This window comes from Gobio gobio (assembly GCF_949357685.1).
Source record: "Gobio gobio genome assembly, chromosome: 14".
In the NCBI taxonomy this organism is placed as follows: domain Eukaryota; kingdom Metazoa; phylum Chordata; class Actinopteri; order Cypriniformes; family Gobionidae; genus Gobio; species Gobio gobio.
Genome location: NC_137107.1, coordinates 7,934,499 through 7,952,567, shown reverse-complemented (window position 1 = coordinate 7,952,567; position 18,069 = coordinate 7,934,499). Strand labels below are relative to the sequence as shown.

The window sequence follows — 18,069 nt, the reverse complement described above, 5'->3', positions numbered from 1 at the left end:
ACTTCAGCCGCTCCAGGCACGTGAACAAAAGCGCTGATCTCATTGGTCGGCCAGTTTTTAACGCGCCGCGTCAAAATAAAAAAACGAACCCGAGGCGTTTTTTTTTAAATGACGCTTTTACGCCTGGCGTTTTACGCGTCAGTGTGAACACTCACATTGGCGCCCATTGTTTAGTCACGAGGCGTTAAACGTCGGCGATAAACGCGCGCGAAAATCGTCCCGGTGTGAACAGGCCTTTAGGATATTTACATAAATAACTGTAAAGAACCTGTAAGTAATTTATAAAAGTGTTATTGACATTATGCCAGAGCTGCCCTGGTCGCTGTCTGCCATTGTCTGTGATGTTTGATTACTGTAATATTTACTAGTAAATAGTAGGCTACTAGGTACTTAATTTAATTCATAAAAACAACCATATTATTATTTTTTCTTTTTAATTTAATTTCTATGAAAAGATTTCCCACAAATGATGTGTTATGTATTTTCTGGTAATCAAACGAAGACATAAAACATTAATTTAATTTATCAAACAAAGTGCTGCTCAACTGAGCTTTATATGGTTAAAATTAAAACATGAAGACATTTTTTTTATTATTTATTTTTTTAAAAACTTTAAAAAATAAAGTTTTGATCATTTATTATTATTACATTAGTGTGAGTATTATTATTACATTGAGACGTATCTAAATTCTACTTAGATTTATTTGTCAAGTTAGCTGAACTTTTATTTTGATGGGTTGCCGTTCATTTGAGTTTGTGTATGATATGACGGTAGTTTTTCTCAAATGAAACGGTAAAATAATCATGAAGTGACTCTCAGTGGCTCTGAAGATGACGTTCGTGCGTTCATGTCCTCATATGAGAGGCAGAGATGGAAACACGCGACCGTCACGCGCGATTCTGAGTGAGTGTGTGTGAAGTAAACCCATAGACTGTAAACAGCGCGTCTAGGGCATTCATTCACAGAGAGACACGCATGATTTGAGTATTTAAATGGTCTTTTCGCGGTTTAATATTTACAGACACTAGTCTATATCACCAGATGTGTTCTCAATCTCAGGTACTGAAATTTGGTACCGATTAATTTAATGTGAATCGTTACTCTGTAGTACCGACGTAATTCGGTCGGTGCCCTTAAAAGTACCGAGTTCGGTACCCAACCCTACCTGCCAATACCGATTTTTGCCATTTCCGGTTTAACGCAAACAAAAATCTACTTTTCTGCAATGCAAAATTTTATTTTCCTAAAAAAACAATGAAAAAGACTAGGGATGCATGATATTATCGGCACGACATCGGAATCGGCCGATAAATGCTTAAAATATAATAAATCTTGAAATCAAGCAAATACATTGCATGTATGGTGATTTATATTGACAGTTTTTAAATGCTGCCTTGAATTTGGGAATCAATGCAGGATTGGCAGGTTTTTAGCCCAAAACCAGCACAATCGCATCTCTCTAGCGTGCGCAGCAGCCTCCACAGCAGCAGAAGCTCCTCCAGGTCCTAGTGCCTACCCGGTAGAATAGTATATATAGCATATTTATTGGGGGCGCTGTTGTTACAGTAATAAAATGAAAAGTAGAATACACAAATAAATAGAAGTTACTTATTTTTCTGAATAAATAAATCAGCAATGATGTCAAAGCACAAGCATGACACTTGTAAATTAAATACTTTTATATACAGTTTATTACAATTTTATGAAATGGATGATGAAAAATAATCCAAGGAGCACTAAAATAATTGTTTGTTTTTTGGGGGTTTTTTTAAAGCTAAATACAGCATCAACTGATGTCATGCCACTCCCACTTCATGTGCACAAACATTAAATTCAAAAATAAAATAACTTTATTATTGTTATTTTCAGCGCTTTTAATATACCGGTACTCTTCTTATAAAAATAACTTTATTAACATTTATTTATCTTTAACAAGTATCCTTTTAGTAAGGAGACCTCAGAAATCTGAAACTAGAATGAAAAAAAAAATTTTTTTGCTCAAAATGGTGTTTCCAAACAAAGGGGAAAATAAACATATATCGGTCTCGATATCGATATCGGCCAAAATGAGTTGAAAAATATTTGCATATCGGATATCGGCAAAAATCCAATATCGTGCATCCCTAAAAAGACTAATAAAATAAGATGTTAATAAACACATTTCAAACAACAGCACAAATAAATGCAATAGAATAAAGAGCGATATGAAATAAACGCAAATTATTCATTTGTTTACAATAATAGATACACATTTTTTTTTTTTTACAGAAATTCTGTGCTGTGTATTTTATAGTTCCTGGTCAAATGAAGGCATAAAACATTAATTTATATTTAATCAAATGAAATTGAAATAAACCCTTCCATATTTTGGCAAACAAAGGGATTTACTGTTAATATTAAAACATGGAAGAAAAATTTTGATTATTCCTTTAAAAATAAAGTTTTAATAATTATTGTATTGTTGTTATTATTATTATTATTAGTGGTAGTATTACCTTAAGACACACTTTATACTGTTAAGTAGTAATACAATAGTAATATATTTCTGTCACAAGTCTAATCTTTTATTTTGACGGGTTGCCATGAAGATCTTGAGTTTCTGTGTGTTTATGATAAGACGTTAAAGTGTAAAATGCTCATGACGTGACTCTCAGAGCGGCTCTGGAGATGAAGTTCACGTCGTCATATAGTAATGCGAGTGACACGTGTGCTTCAGTGTGTGTGTGTGTGTGTGTGTGTGTTCGGAAATTAACCATTCATTCACACAAAGACATGTAGGATTCATATTATATCGCTATTGCCAGTGCCACTGGCAACAAAAACCGGCTTGGAATCGGTAAGACGTGAGACTGGCCGGGCCAATCATGAGGAAAATCGTCCAATTCCGATCCCTGGCCGATCTCTAATACGGAGAGCAGCTTTAGTTTCTGCTCTGACAGACACAAGAGCAGCCGGACGCTGTGAGTGTGTGTTAGACATCAGGAATGGAGAGAGAACATTGAGCTTGGGACGTTTCTCATCTTCAAACCCAACTTGTGTCTCCAGCCGAGAGTTTAAATCCCGTCTGGCTAGCGCGCGTCCCATAATGTTTAGCATTAGGTCAGTCGGAGGAGAGTAGGGCGTCTTTTAGAGGCTGTTCCAGTGCATTTGACCACATGAGCGTTTACACTACGAGAGCAATGTGTGTTTAACTCCCTCTGGAAGTGGACGAAAGTGGACAAGCTCAAAGCGTTTTACACCCCATTTGTATTTAGTGTCATTCCATTTGTGATCCGATCGACCAAAACGCATCTTAACACCAGGTGTAAACAGGGCCAGAGATCTATGATAAAATGCCACATAAAACAGCACTGAACTATTAATTCATTAACGCTTTACCACATGTAAGCCCAGACTGCCACTGGTGCCCACTAAAACAATGGGTGCATGAAGCCCCAGTAATCCCCTTAAACCCAATTCATTCTGTAAATCAGTGACAGCCATCACTTATAAATGCATGTTTCCTATGAAAGGCAACAACAAACACTGCATGAAAAAAGGTGTATCCGGACCAGGATACTCCTGTATACACTGCTGAAATTCGGAAGAATCCAGGAGTATACTGGCCGGATAGGTCAAATTCCATGGATCCGTATATGTCCGTATACATCCGAAATGGTACCAAATCGGATGTATGTTGTGGCCGTATACTCCCATGCTACAGCCATTTGTTGCCATGGCAAATAATCCCATCAAGTTTTTCCCAGGAGACATTTTCACACCTCTAAACAGCTTTGCCTTCCACCCCCTATTGGTCCTTCATCTCAAACTGGATTGGTTGTTTTTTTTAAAACCACTCCCAAAACCCAGACTGCTATTGGATGACAGGACGCATTGAAAACCCAGTCAAGTGACTTTATTGGTTACTTCTAAGGCTAAGGGTGGGCTAGGTTTTGTAGCATAGGGACTTGATTGGTTATAGGCCAGCTATGCAGATTTTGCTCATTAATATATATATATATATATATATATATATATATATATAAAAATAATCCCCTCTCCCTCCCAAAAGAAAAACACACACAAAACAATTTGAGAAAGTCTGAAATATTTATTAAAAAGGTATAAAAAAAAAACCCACATTCTTAACAGCATTATAAAAGAACATTAAAACAATGGTGAAACAAAAACAAGTTAACTAAATGTATTTAAAAGGGATGCAAATGTAAAGGAACAAATGTAAAAATATAAACAGTCCAAAGAACATAAATATACGTTAAAATGAATTGGTAAAGAAACAAAAAGGGGAAAAAAATGAACAAAATGCATTTAAAAGACAGAGATGTAAAGGAATAAAATACACAGTGAACATAAAAAGGAAAAGAATAAATATACAAATTAAACAATATAAAATGAGAACAATACATTTATAAGACAAAAAAAGTGTATATAAAATATATTAAAATACATATAAATATTCCAAGTAAACAATATAACCAAATAAAAAGAACAAAGAGCATTATAAACATACATTAAAATGAATGGGGGAAAAGATAAGTGAACAAAATGTTTCTAAAGGAAGGCGACGTAAAAGGAACAACAATACAAAACGTGGAGATCAAAAGCAACATGGACATCTAAAAAGGAACAAACATACAAAGTATACAATATAAAACGAGACAAAGAAATCTATAAATTAAAAAGTGTATATAAAATATATGTAAATGTTCTATATATGGGAACCAATAAAAGTATAAGTATATAAACATAGGAATAAAGAAAATATAAAATGGAACAATTGAATATTAAAATTATAATTATAAAATAATTGTGACCAACTCTAACACAATGTTGTTTGAGTTTTGAACATTTTTTCAAACTGGCATGATGGGCTGGTGATGTGACATGTAGTGTGGGTCAGTCTAGTCTGGTTTGTAGTAGCTAGCCTAACCAAGCCTTCCATCAACAACCATCTTCATCTTCATCAGGTCTATAGTTGCGGTCTTCCACAGGTTCTGTGTTGGTTTGTGCAACCCTGGACCTGGTCTCCAGCAACTGCAAAACATGACAGTAAATTAACCACTAAAACTCAGAGAGTGGTATAGTAACATTCTGGAGGGAAAAAGCTTAACCGGTTTCTTAACTTACCCGTCTCTTTCTCTGACGGTTCTGTGTGATGTTCTTCATAGTGTTTCTTTTCTGGGCCTTTTCAGACTGAGCCAAAGAATACTTCCTCAGCAAAGTCTCACAAAATAAAATACATCTTGAGACCTGCCAAATAATACATTAATAATATATAGTTAATGCCAATAAAAGTAAGTAAAACAATTCAATTAAAATGTATTTGTATAGCGCTTTTCACAATACATATTCAGGGTTTTTCCTGGGTCAAAAATGGTCTTCGGTGGTGGCTGACAGACATGGTCATCCATACACACACATACGCACGGTAAAAAAAAAATACCCTACCCACATGATCTGCAAGCGCAATACTGACAATAAATTTGAAATAAATTCAAAGAAAGTTTGTAACTTTTGCTTATCTTATTTTGATACCTTGATGTTTGTTTTTGTTCCTCATTTTTACACTATTTACTGATAATTGTTTTGGTAATCATATCAATATTAAAAAAATAGTATTAAAAAAAAATGAACAAATAGCCTAATTTTCTGCCATATACAATCAGCTAGCTAACAACAAATTTGTTCTGGGTTCACCTCACTCCAGTCTAAACTAAATGATTTTAGGCTATTTATTTTACTACACATTGTCCACATAAATAAGCTGAAAGACTGTTGATAATTAAAAATAATTCTTACCATCCACTCTTGCTAAAGTGGGTAAGCACACTTGTGTTCTCATTTCAGGTGTTGTTCTGAGTAAATGATTAAACTAATTTGTGAGTTCAGTGTTGGACAGTTCAGTTCTAACCAGTCGTTAAAATGATTCGGTTCAAAGGAGTCATTAGGTGGCGAATCGGACATTAGCAGACGCGTTGTGTGTGAATCACGTCTTTAGAAAATCGCGAAAGATTTGTCAAGACACAGAAAACACTTCATAACCGGATAGGATTTGTTTCCTGTTTATTTAAAGTATGCTTTATGTCAGCTGGTCAGAGAATCAGTCAATGTTTTTTGAGCGCATTTCACACCCAGCGGTAATTAAAGGAAGACGTCTGATAGCGCCACGTGCAACATGGATTCGGTCTTCCGACCTTTTGATTTTGATTAACGTAATATGTGAAACATTAGAAAGCTAAGAATGCTTATTTTGAAGACAGAGAGCGTGCGAGCGGGAGGAGCTCACTGGTCGTTCTCTCTGTCACTCAGTTAACTCAAGCGCAGCAGTCCTCTACTACATCAATCATAAATCACAATAACTCAACAAATAAGGCTTTGGCGGGACAAAAATTTGTTTTGGCGGCCGGCAAAAAATGTTCAATGTAGGAAAAACCCTGATATTGTTTCAAAGCAACTTCACAGAAAATGCATGCGTCTACATTACAGAAAAAAACAGAGAATATTAAAATAATGACAACATTTTTAAGATTACCTTTTACACATTCAGGGTCAACATCTGTAAAAGTTCTTCAGGATCATGGATCCAAAACTTCTGGATCATGAGGGGGGAAGAAACATGCACACACACAAATGAATATTAATTTGTTTGATAAAACATTAATATTAATTATCAACTTACGGACATGGACTTGCAAAACATACTCACCAGGCCCATACAAAAACTTTACAGTAGATCCAAAATCCTGGTTTGCCTGTAATTCTTCAGAGTCCAAGGATGGTGGTTTCCTGTCCTCTCTGCAGAACAAGTGTAAGTTACATGATCTCAGATTATTCATTCCAAAGCTCTGTTACATTTTATGACAAGCTTGATCTTAAAACTAGCTGACAGTAGGGATGGGCATTATGACCATATAATTATACATACATGAGAAATTATATTTTACAATAACGATATCACAATATATTTATTTTGATGGATATTTTATTAAAATGCTACAGAATAATACTGCTTTAAAAGTCTTCACTGTATGATATTCAATTAATTAATATCACATGATTCTTAAAGAAGCAGAAGGTCTTCTCTATTCTTTTGTTTTATTAAAATGATGACAAAGCTGCAGCCCCTTTAAGAACGGATGCACAGAATGACACGCATCCGGGTTTCCCCACGTTAACTTGAACTGTTTAACGTACTTAAGACATAACTGACTGTTTAAATCAAGTGAATACCTCACATGACAAGGTTTCTGAGATAATTGTGTGCATTTTACAGAAAGATAATTGATTTCGGGATCGCCTGCTGTCTGAGAGAGGCTTATTTTAACACATGCATGTCCCGTTCATTATTCTACATTCATGCATGTTTCCTTGTCAAAATGTCAAAAAGTTTTAGTACAGTCAGTGCTGCGTTATATACGCTATATTCCCATTCCGCAATATAAAACGGTAATGTTAACGTTTACAGCAAAATCACTAACAATAGTCAGTATCATCAGATCGCCATAACACCCAGCCCTATCTTAACAATATTACAACAAAACACAGAAACAGAATATGTAAGTTAATCACGATTAGCATATGACTTTAATGCACTAACGTTATATATCTTGATAAGCAGTAGAAAAAATATAAAGGGGTTTACGTTACCTTCTGCCGTCTGCTGTCCGCCATTGGAAACTTAGTCTGTTCGTATTCATGTTTTTTCGTTCTCAGTCGACATCCCACAATCAAAATTCGTCCAAAATAAGATTTTAACAGGTTTAAAATGATCCATGCAATGCCATTAATGGACAGAAGAAGCCGTCCTGTTGAAGATTAGAAGCCGCGCGATCGCGTCGCGTCCCCGCGAGCCACGAGCAACGAGCAACTCCAACGGCAACGGGTGTATAATTCAAACTGAAGGCGCGCACTGTCATTGGTCAGATTTCTGGATGACGTTCAGATTGACCAATCACGCTCAAAAGAACACGGAAAGACAGCAAGTAGCCTTGCAAATATAGAAAAAAACTTGTTTAAAACAACAGTTAGAAAATGTGTATATTTATTTTTATTTGCTGTTATATTTAATGAATTGGTCAAATGTTGTTTTGTGGTGTGGGCAGAGGCCTGGAAGTTTCAACCTGTGCAGATTTGCAGTGCAGATTTGTACTCTTTAAAAACAATTATTGTTTGATATTTAGTTTGCTATATATTTTGTTATATTTGTATCCAGAATTGAATGTAAAACCAGTTTGAATGTAAAAATACACCTTCACTGTAAAACAGAAAATTAAAGTAAAATATCTTAATTTAAATAAGGAAAAATCTGTAAACTAATAGTGTTTTCTCTAAAACGTTTAATGTAAATTTCTGTGAAGTTTTTTAACTTTATTTGACTTAAGATATTTGACTTATTTTACGGTTTTTGTTTTGCAGCTGTAGCTGCGTTTTTTTTTAGGTTTTTATTCTTACAGTGTAAATATAAAACTAATAAGATTTACTTTAAAATGACAAAGAATAATGTTAAATTGTTAGTATGGACATAAACATAAACCTTTAATATAATGAGCTAAATATTGTATTACAGTTGTTAATTTACAGATATTGTTTGTAATTTTGCATGAATTTGTTATTTATGAAAACAGAAAAATAATACAGTGATGTTCCTGTATAAAAAAATGAGAATTACTGTAATTTGTCATTAATGATATAATCCTTAAAATAACAGTCAAGTTGTTTATTTAGATATTGTTTGTAATTTTACATTGTTTTAAACATAATTCAAAATTACAAGAAAATACTGTAAAAAACTGACGTTTTTTTCTGTAAAATTAGGATTATTTTTATTGGTTGCCTTATTTTTATTGGTAACCTTATTGGTTGCACCTACATCTATTGTGAGTGGTGGATTTCAAACCTCAAAACGCTCCTCTTTTGCAGCGTGTTAAAGTTAAGAATCTTGGAGTGACACTTTTTGTTAATAGTTGCAGAGCTGAAAGATCTGCTTGTGTTTCTGTGTTTCTTGAGCAAGTGAATCCCTGCTCTTTTTTATTCCATATTTTTATTTTGAGCATATCAGTTTTTGGTGTTTTTAAAACAAACTTTTTCATTTTCCACATTTCATCTCCTTTTTATTTAATTCTATTATTGCCTACAATTTGTAAAACTTTGCAAAAATTGTTTGGGGATAGTCTAAAATGTTTGGTTAATTATCCTTTGTTAATTCCATTACATTTCTTTGTTTATTTCATTACATATTCAGATTTTTTTGTGAACGTATATGTTCAGACAGGGTTTTTATTTTGTACTGTTTTTATAAAAAATATTTGATTTAGAGACTCTTTTCATGCAGTGGTTTTAAGGCCCTGACACACCATTCTGATGGTTTGGCCCAGACCCAGGCAACGTGAACCAACCCCACAGTCGGCTTTAGTCATTGCTAGTTCAGTTTAGTGTTTCAGGGCCTTAAGAATTATTTTTTCTGTGTAAAAAGCTTGTTTGCTGTAGCCTACAGTAGACCAGAGATAATTCTCAATCCTGAAGTCCTCCCCTGCCCCCCTCCTTCTGAGAACAGCCAGCACTAGTGTCAGTCATTAACATATGAAAGGTCTTCTTCACACCTAACAGTCTTCAGTCCTAGCACACCCAGCAGTGTTTCAGCTGTATATGTCCGTGAAATTTCACGGATTCCTGTATACGTCCGCATACGTGAGGTTTCCGGGTTTTTCTGGAAATATACTGTTCCGTGTTACTCTGATCCGCTTTTTCCCACATACATCCGGTAAACATCAAATTACACAGGAGTATACCATGCCCGGATAGTGCCGGATTTCAGTGTTTTCATGCAGTGAAAGAGAAATCTGACATCATTCTGGGACCTGAAGAATTACGGCAGGATGCTGACAAAGCAACGGTCTGAGTGTGTAGAAAGTGTATTCACTGTAAGGGACAGACAATTCGACGAATGCCAGAGTCCAATCTGAGCCGCGCGCACAAACAGGGCTGTCATTTGTTATGTGTGTATGGGGAGTGGGGGAGACGCAGCCAAAGAACGCTGAGCCAAAGGACATTAAGGCGTGGAGCATTAGCCACGCTTGTGCTGGGATTGAAGAAAACCTCTCTGTATGCATGCAGAGCTGCAGCCTTGTTGCCTGGTGACCAAAATATTTACCATACGCTCATGAGAGTTTCTCCTTTTCTACCAACATAGCAGTCAAAACACTGCAACTTACTCATCTAGATACATAATGACCAACATCTACACTTCAACACATCCACCCTGCTCTTTGAGTAAGGGTGGTTACAGCCTCATGTTGAGCGGGCACCAGTGACAGTTCTGTCGAAGATCGTGACGATAGTCTATACTTTGTAGTACACATGGGGTTCAAACCTATACTATAAATTACTATTGCATATGCAATCACTAGATGAGTAAGTATTGGCTTGACAAAGCCGTATAAAAGTATGAGACATTTTTTTTAAACCTTTAAATTTAGTAAAATTTAAGTTTTAAGACATTGTTAGCACGAATTAGCATGTTTTGTACATTGCCAGCATGATTTTGCACTTTTCTTACATGAATTGTACAAAGTATGAAGTAATTGTAGTAGTACTACAATGAAGTAGCAGGTTTTAACACAATGTTAAACATTTTAGCACATTTTTAACATTAATTAGCATGTTGCTAGCATTATTTGACATGTGGCTAGCATGTTTTAACACACTGTTAACATGAATTAGCATATTGCTGGCGTGTTTTAGCATTATGCTAGCATGATGTATCACTTTGCTAACATGAATTAGTATTTTGCTAGCATGAAATTTAGGTTTTAATACATTGTTAACATGAATTATTGTTGTTCACATGTTTTAACATATTGTTAGCATTAATTAACAGGCTGTTAGCATTTTGATAACACATTTTAGCATTTTATTAGCATGAATTATCATGTCGTTGTTTTATCACATTGATAGCATGATTAAGCACTTTACTAGCCTGTTGCTAGTACATTTTACCACATTGCTAGCATTTTTTTACATTGTTAGCATGAATTATCAGGTTTTAACACGTTGACAAACATGTTTGCTAACATTTTAGCACATTTTAACATGAATTAGCATGTTGATAGCATGATTAAAATGTGGCTAGCATGTTTTAACACACTGTTAACATAAATTAGCATGTTTGCTAACATGTTTTAGCACAATGCTAGAATGAATTAGAATGTTGTGAGCATGTTTTAACACGTTAGCATGAATTAACATGTTGTTAGCATTATTTAACACGTTGTTAACATGTTTTAGCATTTTGCTAGCATGTCTTGACACATTGTTAGCATTAATTCATATATTTTCAAATATTTTCTTAATTTTTATTAAAAATGATTGCCTTTCAGAGCTGATAAGTGATGGGAAAAGGGAGTAGAGCGAGTTCGGCAAAAGGCGGATTCGAAATCAGGTCGATATACGTCAAAACCTTGTGCCAAGCGCCGTACCCCTACACTATCGCTACTGTTGATAATCCAGCATCTTCCGTAATATAGTCGCGCCCAATCAGACGTCAGTGGGCGAAGTTAGTGTAAATAGCCTCTGCCAACAAGGTTACTTAGTGTAGACACTCCATTTTAAAAAGGCGGACATTTAAATGCGAAAACACATTGTTTGTGTTGACAAATATGATTATTAATATTTTTTTGCAATTTTGGAAGAATTCCCCCAACCACCCGCATGTAAAAACTCATTGGTTTAACAAATACGATTCTAATTGGTGCCCAAAACAGCTGTTTCCATTGGAGTGTCACATCTGGAATATTACACTACCATGTTCTTTTATTCATTATTTATTTATTTGTTTCAGGCATGTACCATATTAATATGGTATTCTTTTGAAATTCATATAAATATCAATGTATATTAATATAGTAATCGCATAACGCATTGCGATAAACTTTCCCTATTGTGACGTACATTCAAGTGAAACGGCTTCTCAAACAAGAACAAATGTAGGGCGGAGCTTGATTTTGTAGATTAAGCATTGATTGGATGTTTGGATGGTTGTGATTTGCTATTGGTTGATCTCATGTGAGTGACAGGTCGCTGCAAGGGGGAGGGGAAGTTATTTTGATTAAAGATTACGAGGCACATCAAAAAAAAAAATAATGATGTGCACAGATTCATAATAAATACTGAACTATAATAAATACTGAATAATAACTACTATAATAAATACTGAAATATTCCATCAAAAATAAGAATAGTCAATTTGGCTTCGACAATTCTTATTTTGCAACTCTCGTTTCATGCCTACTATCAAAGACTTGGGAATAGGAAGACGGTGCACTTCATTTACTTATGAATGGGCGAAAAAGCCCCGCCTTCTAAATGAAAGAGCCAATGGTTGATGAGTAAAGTCATCGAGTCATTGCTGCTGCCGTTAGAAGCTCCGGTTGCTATAAAAAATTTAAAAAAAAATTTATCATGATTCGAGCGTTTAGAAACTAAATTTATGAGACAGTTTTGGTCAAATTTCAAATATTCATTGGTGATTTCAAATATGAAATTTCATCTTAACCTTGGCGAACAGTTTTGGAGAATTTGATGTTTCCCAATTCAGAGAGATAGGAGCTGCACTTACATGAGCAAGAGGCGTTTCAAAGATGGCCGCCGAGTGATATGACTCGTCTTAAAGGTGCTGTATGTAAGAATGACAGCTAGTGGTTGAAATTGGTACTGCAGTCCAAATTCAAAACATTGTTTGCCCCGCCCCCTCCTCCTCAGACTCGACCATTTTAAGGACACGCAACAGGTATGAGCGCAGTTGACAATGAAAGGCAAGGACACTTACACACTTTAGGTTGATGAGTAGATTTATCCGCCTTATAATGTGCTTTTTTAGATTTTAAGATGGATGCCGAAGATTTTTAGCCTGACAAGCCAGACCCACATCAAGCTGTTGGGTCTGGGAACACACCATTGGCAGGGCTCAATCTGAGGGGCGGGATAAACGGTTGTCTTTCAAATTCCCTCTGCACGCAATAGGATAGCGCTACAACCAACCAGAGCAGCTAAGAAGGTGAAGCGGAGCTAGTTGATAGACTAAACTTTCCCATATCTGGTCGGCAAAACTCAGAACACATCTTACTTTTATAAGAATGACTTCAGTGCCGTTCTTTGTTCTTTTCTCAAAGAAAAGCTGAACTCCAAGTCTTCCAGAGTTGCAGCCAAAGCCGATTCGAAAGGCTGCTGTTCGCCAGCTTCTTTGTTTACAAGTAGCACGCGGAACCGCCGCAACTCTGCCGTCATTATGTTAAGCCCGCCCACCGACTCTATACACGATGTGATTGGCCTGACCAGAGTTGAGTTTTTCCAGCTCGCAAGCCAACGGAGAGTTGCTAGACTACCCTGGCTGCAAATTAGATTTGCTTCCACTAGGGTTCTAGGCTAAAGGATTTTAAGGTTGGGTAGAATCTGCGATCTCTGACCCAGTTTGTTCTCTGGCTTCCATGGCAGCAATACAGTTTTCCGCCAAACATAAATAATATTTGGTAAACTGGCAGTTTCGCACAGACCAAAACAAAAACACACATTTCAAAGTAAAATAACCATATAATTGTTTTTCAGAAAAAAAGAGTATGTGAACTTAGCATGTTTTCAAAATATCTGCAAACATATTATGGTATTTTAATGCTTTAGTACAGTGAAAAGCTTACATACAGCACCTTTAAAAGGACTTTGCTACAAGTCACCATGAAAGGGAACTTGCGATAGTCTTTTATCACATATCTCTGAGTGAAACGGCTTCTCAAACAAGAACAAATGTAGGGCGGGGCTTGGTTTTGTCCATTGGATCCTTTGTCGTTTGCTAATTGCTGTGATCATCATGTGAAAAATCCACCTCATTCACATAAGCAGTAAGTTCTTTAACAAAAATACAAGGTGCACATTTCTTTTAAACCCTAACTGCCTCCCTCTCATTGTTGCGTGTTCCCGGGGCGGGGTTTATGTAAATGTATGTAATTCATGGGCGTCGGAAGCAAAAAAAATGTGGGTGGGTCCTCAGAATTTTTTTACTGGAGTTGATGCCAATTACATTAAGTACAAATATACCGCTTTGCTTGCTAAACGTCTAGTTCGGACAAAATTACGGCAAAATTACAAAAATGACAAATTATTAAAAAAGACAAAATTACGGACGGCATCTAGTTTTGACACAAATCGACCCGCGGTTCGAGTCCGCCTTTCGCCGAACAAAATCTTCTCCCTTTTCCCATCACATATCAGATCGGAAAGGCATTTATTTTCAATAAAAATGAAGAAAATATTAGGAAAGTGGAAATAAAGCGTCTAACATGTGTTTAATAATAAGTGTTTATCGATTAGGGGTAGGTAAACAGAAATGTGCTGAATGTTAGAGACGATAAAAGTGAGTGGGTCCAATATCATTGATCGTAAAAAGTGGGTGGGTCTTGTCCCACTTACAATGGTTCCGACGCCCATGATGACATTTTTAGGGTTTGTGATGTCACCAACCCGTTGTAGTCCCTACCAGCCGTTTGTAGTTCTTAAAAAGCGATTTCTCTAAAAGAAAAGATCTCCCTTTGCTTTGAACTTTGTGCGTCGTAACTTTGCAGATGTTGTTTAAGCTCAAACAGCAACATTACACACTAACGGAAGTTAAAACAGTGAAATCATAATCAACCACCCCTTTAAAGACACCACAAAAGGGACCTTGCGATAATCTTTTTTGACATATCTCTGAGTGAAACGGCTTCTCAAACAAGAACAAATGTAGGGCGGGGCTTGGTTTTGTCTGTTGGACCTTTTGCTAATTGCTGTGATCTTCATGTGAAAAATCCACCTCATTAGCATTAGTAGTAAGTTCTTAAACAAAAATACAAGGTGCACATTTCTTTTAAACCCTAACTGCCTCCCTCTCATAGTTGCGTGTTCCCGGGGGCGGGGTTTATGTAAATGTTTGTAATTTTTAGGGTTCGTGATGTCACCAACCCGTGAAGAAGCTCGTTGTAGTCCCTACCAGCCGTTTGTAGTTCTTAAAAAGCGATTTCTGTAAAAGAAAATATCTCCCTTTGCTTTGAACTTTGTGCGTCGTAACTTTGCAGATGTTATATGCTCAAACAGCAACATTACACACTAACTAAAGTTAAAACAGTGAAATCATAATCAACCACCCCTTTAAAGTGACCATGAAAGAGAACTTGTGATTACATATCTCTGAGTGAAACGGCTTCTCAAACAAGAACAAATGTAGGGCGGGGCTTGGTTTTGTCCATTGGACCTTTTGCTAATTGCTGTGATCTTCATGTGAAAAATCCACCAAAAATTCATTCGCATAACAAAAATACAAGGTGCACATTTCTGCTTTTAAACCCTGTGGTAGCTACACTTGTGTCTGTAAACGCGATTTTAGATAGAATGGTTGCCTGTGGTAACAGACAGAGCGCATTGTGCATTCAGACAGTTGTGCAGGCCTGATGCTAATGTGCAGAGATAGATCGGTGTTTTTGGGTAGGTCACTGCTGAACAATAATATTGATGTGTAGAGCATCTGACAGTCCGAGGAAGAGAAAACCACACCTCAGCTCTCAGGCAACAGAAAGGCTTAGTAACACTGCGCATCTGCTTTTATTTCACATTCTCGGCGTATTTTCAGAATAAACCACGAATAAAGTACTAAATGTCGTGTGACGCTTGTGTGTGTGTGTGGACTGCGCAGTCGGACAGCATCAGCACCATGAGGCAGAAGATCTCTGAGACAAAGAACATCACTGCAAGAACACCACATTTGATGATTAAAATGATCATAATCTCTGTCCAACACACTTGCACAGGCACTCAACCTGTAAAAACATCACTTTGAATCACGCGTTTGAGGCTATCATTGCTGTAGTAGGCTATAGTCTCAGTCATGGGCGTGATTTTCTTGCTGCAGTGCTCAAGCCAACAAAATTATTCCTTATTTCTACAATATTCAATATCACATACACAACCGCACTGGCATTTAATGCTGCATAATTATTTAAAACGTTAGTCACTTTAATGCACTCTAAATTATGATTCCTGACATTCATAAAACACATCCCAATTCCTCAATCTCAGCTTAACTATACAATTTTTGACACGACTGCAGCTGGCATTTAATCCTGCTTTAGTTACAAATACACAATATGCTTTTTTTTTTTTTAAAAATATTAGTATGAATGCATCAACTTACAGTGATCTTTGGGATATTCTTTTTGCCTTGGTAAGACATGATTAGCTCTCGGTTGATGCAGATGTCTTTATTCTGTTCTTTTCTGATGTTGGTGGTTGCGCACACTGGTCTTGATTGTCTGCTTTGCCGGGCTCCTCCCTCCATGTCCCGCCGGGTGTCGTGTGTGAGTTCAACCACCAGGAGGCGCGAGCATCAGTGACGGAAAGCGCGACTCATTCACTCGAATCGGTTCTCTCGAACACTGAACCGGTTCACACAGTGATTCGTCGTTTATTTTACGACATGAAGAAGTACGCTGCTTGTGATATTCAAACGCTAATTATTTGAGGTAATTTGAATATCTTTGGCTTTACTAAAGACCACCTCTCATAAAACACCGATACACTCGTTTTGATGGCTTAAAATCGCCTGTAGATGTAGCCACATTGTCATAGCAGCTGAAAAGCTAAAAACACAGTGCGAGAACGAGCCTAGTTTCGTATTATTTACTCAGTTGTACCCCAAACAGATATTAATAGCAATAATTATAACGTTTTCATCACACTGGTACCCCTACACCCCTTTAGATATACGAACCGAAAGAACCGACTCCAAATAATCATTTGTTAATGATTCGGATATCCATTGTCTGCTTGTAAACTAGTTTTTATGATATCTCTCAACCGAGGAAACACAATAAATGATTCCTGACAATTAACAATAAGTCTTGTTTGCCAACCCTTGTGAAAAAGAAGCACACTTTATCATAGGCTACTTTTAAAATGAGAAATGCAGCTTAAAAGAACTGAAGCGTGGATTGAATGTAATGTTTTCAGACAATTAAACGCAATTAAATGTACATTTATTATAATTTTAATTTATATCAAATGCAATTAGTTGAACATAAGAGTTTTAGACATATTTAAGTAGGACTTAAAGGCACAATATGTAAGATTTTTGGATTCAAATATCCAAAAACCACTAGAACAGTGTTATAAATTTTGTTGACTTGTGTACTTTATCCCAAATGTTTCCAAGAATATTTAAATCCAGAGAAATAAGCGGCGCTTATCAATGACATCATACGCGTTACCCTCAATTTACGGTTTTATTTTGTAGAAACCATGGCAACACCAAAGCCGCTTTAATATATGATGTGTTTTATTAGACAGGTGAGCAACTGTTTGGATCATTGATGGACAGAAACGAATCATTGTTAGACAAACACAGTTAGTCTTATAGTTTAAATCTGGTGTTCTTGATTTACCGCGAGTACCATGTTTTACCGATCTCATAGTAGCGCAGAGTGAATGCAGCATTTTAACATCACTTAAACACACTCAAATGTGTGTAATATGATAAAACAGCGCTGCGGTACCACACACACACACACACACACACACACACACACACGAGCGGAAGAAGCGGAAGCTTGTCTGAGGCAGAATAAAAGCTCCGCCCAATCAGGGCATCATCAAGCCTTTGTTTTCAATAAGACACCTCTAGCGGCAAAAAATTACATATTGTGCATGTATAATCGTAATTTCATAATTACTTCTGTAGTTTTTGAAATATGGTTAAAGTGTACTGCCAAATGTACTGACAATAAACGTGTATGTCTTGTATTTAGATATATTTCTAATTACACATTTGTAATAACGGAATTTTAATTATACATTTAAATATATTTACTGGAGATGTAATAACACACTACAGTTCAAAATAAAAATCAAGGGCTGAATCTGAAATCGCCCCTATACCCTCAAATAGGGCATTATTTAAGGGGACAGCCATTTTACAGTGGTGTCCATAGTGCACTCATTCAATCCCACAATGCACCGCAATAACGAGTGTAGCCTACAGCTGATGTACACACAAC

General features: G+C 36.3%; 1 protein-coding gene across 5 annotated transcripts in view; it reads right to left on the bottom strand.

The window, feature by feature from the left end:
• Nucleotides 1-18,069, bottom strand: part of dpysl3 (dihydropyrimidinase like 3) — an 81,764-nt gene that overhangs the window by 53,519 nt on the left and 10,176 nt on the right. For 2 of the 5 annotated variants that reach the window (XR_013817962.1, XM_079835833.1), the window contains exon 1: nucleotides 16,212-16,354. The exons of 2 other annotated variants lie outside the window; for them this stretch is intronic. Coding sequence is in view for 2 of the 3 variants with exons in the window: in XM_079835833.1 (XP_079691959.1) it covers nucleotides 16,212-16,250 (39 nt within the window). In the remaining variant the exon portion in view is untranslated. Of the gene's footprint in view, nucleotides 1-16,211; nucleotides 16,876-18,069 lie in introns of those variants that run through there. One more of the 5 variants, XM_079835832.1, reaches the window with a different exon arrangement.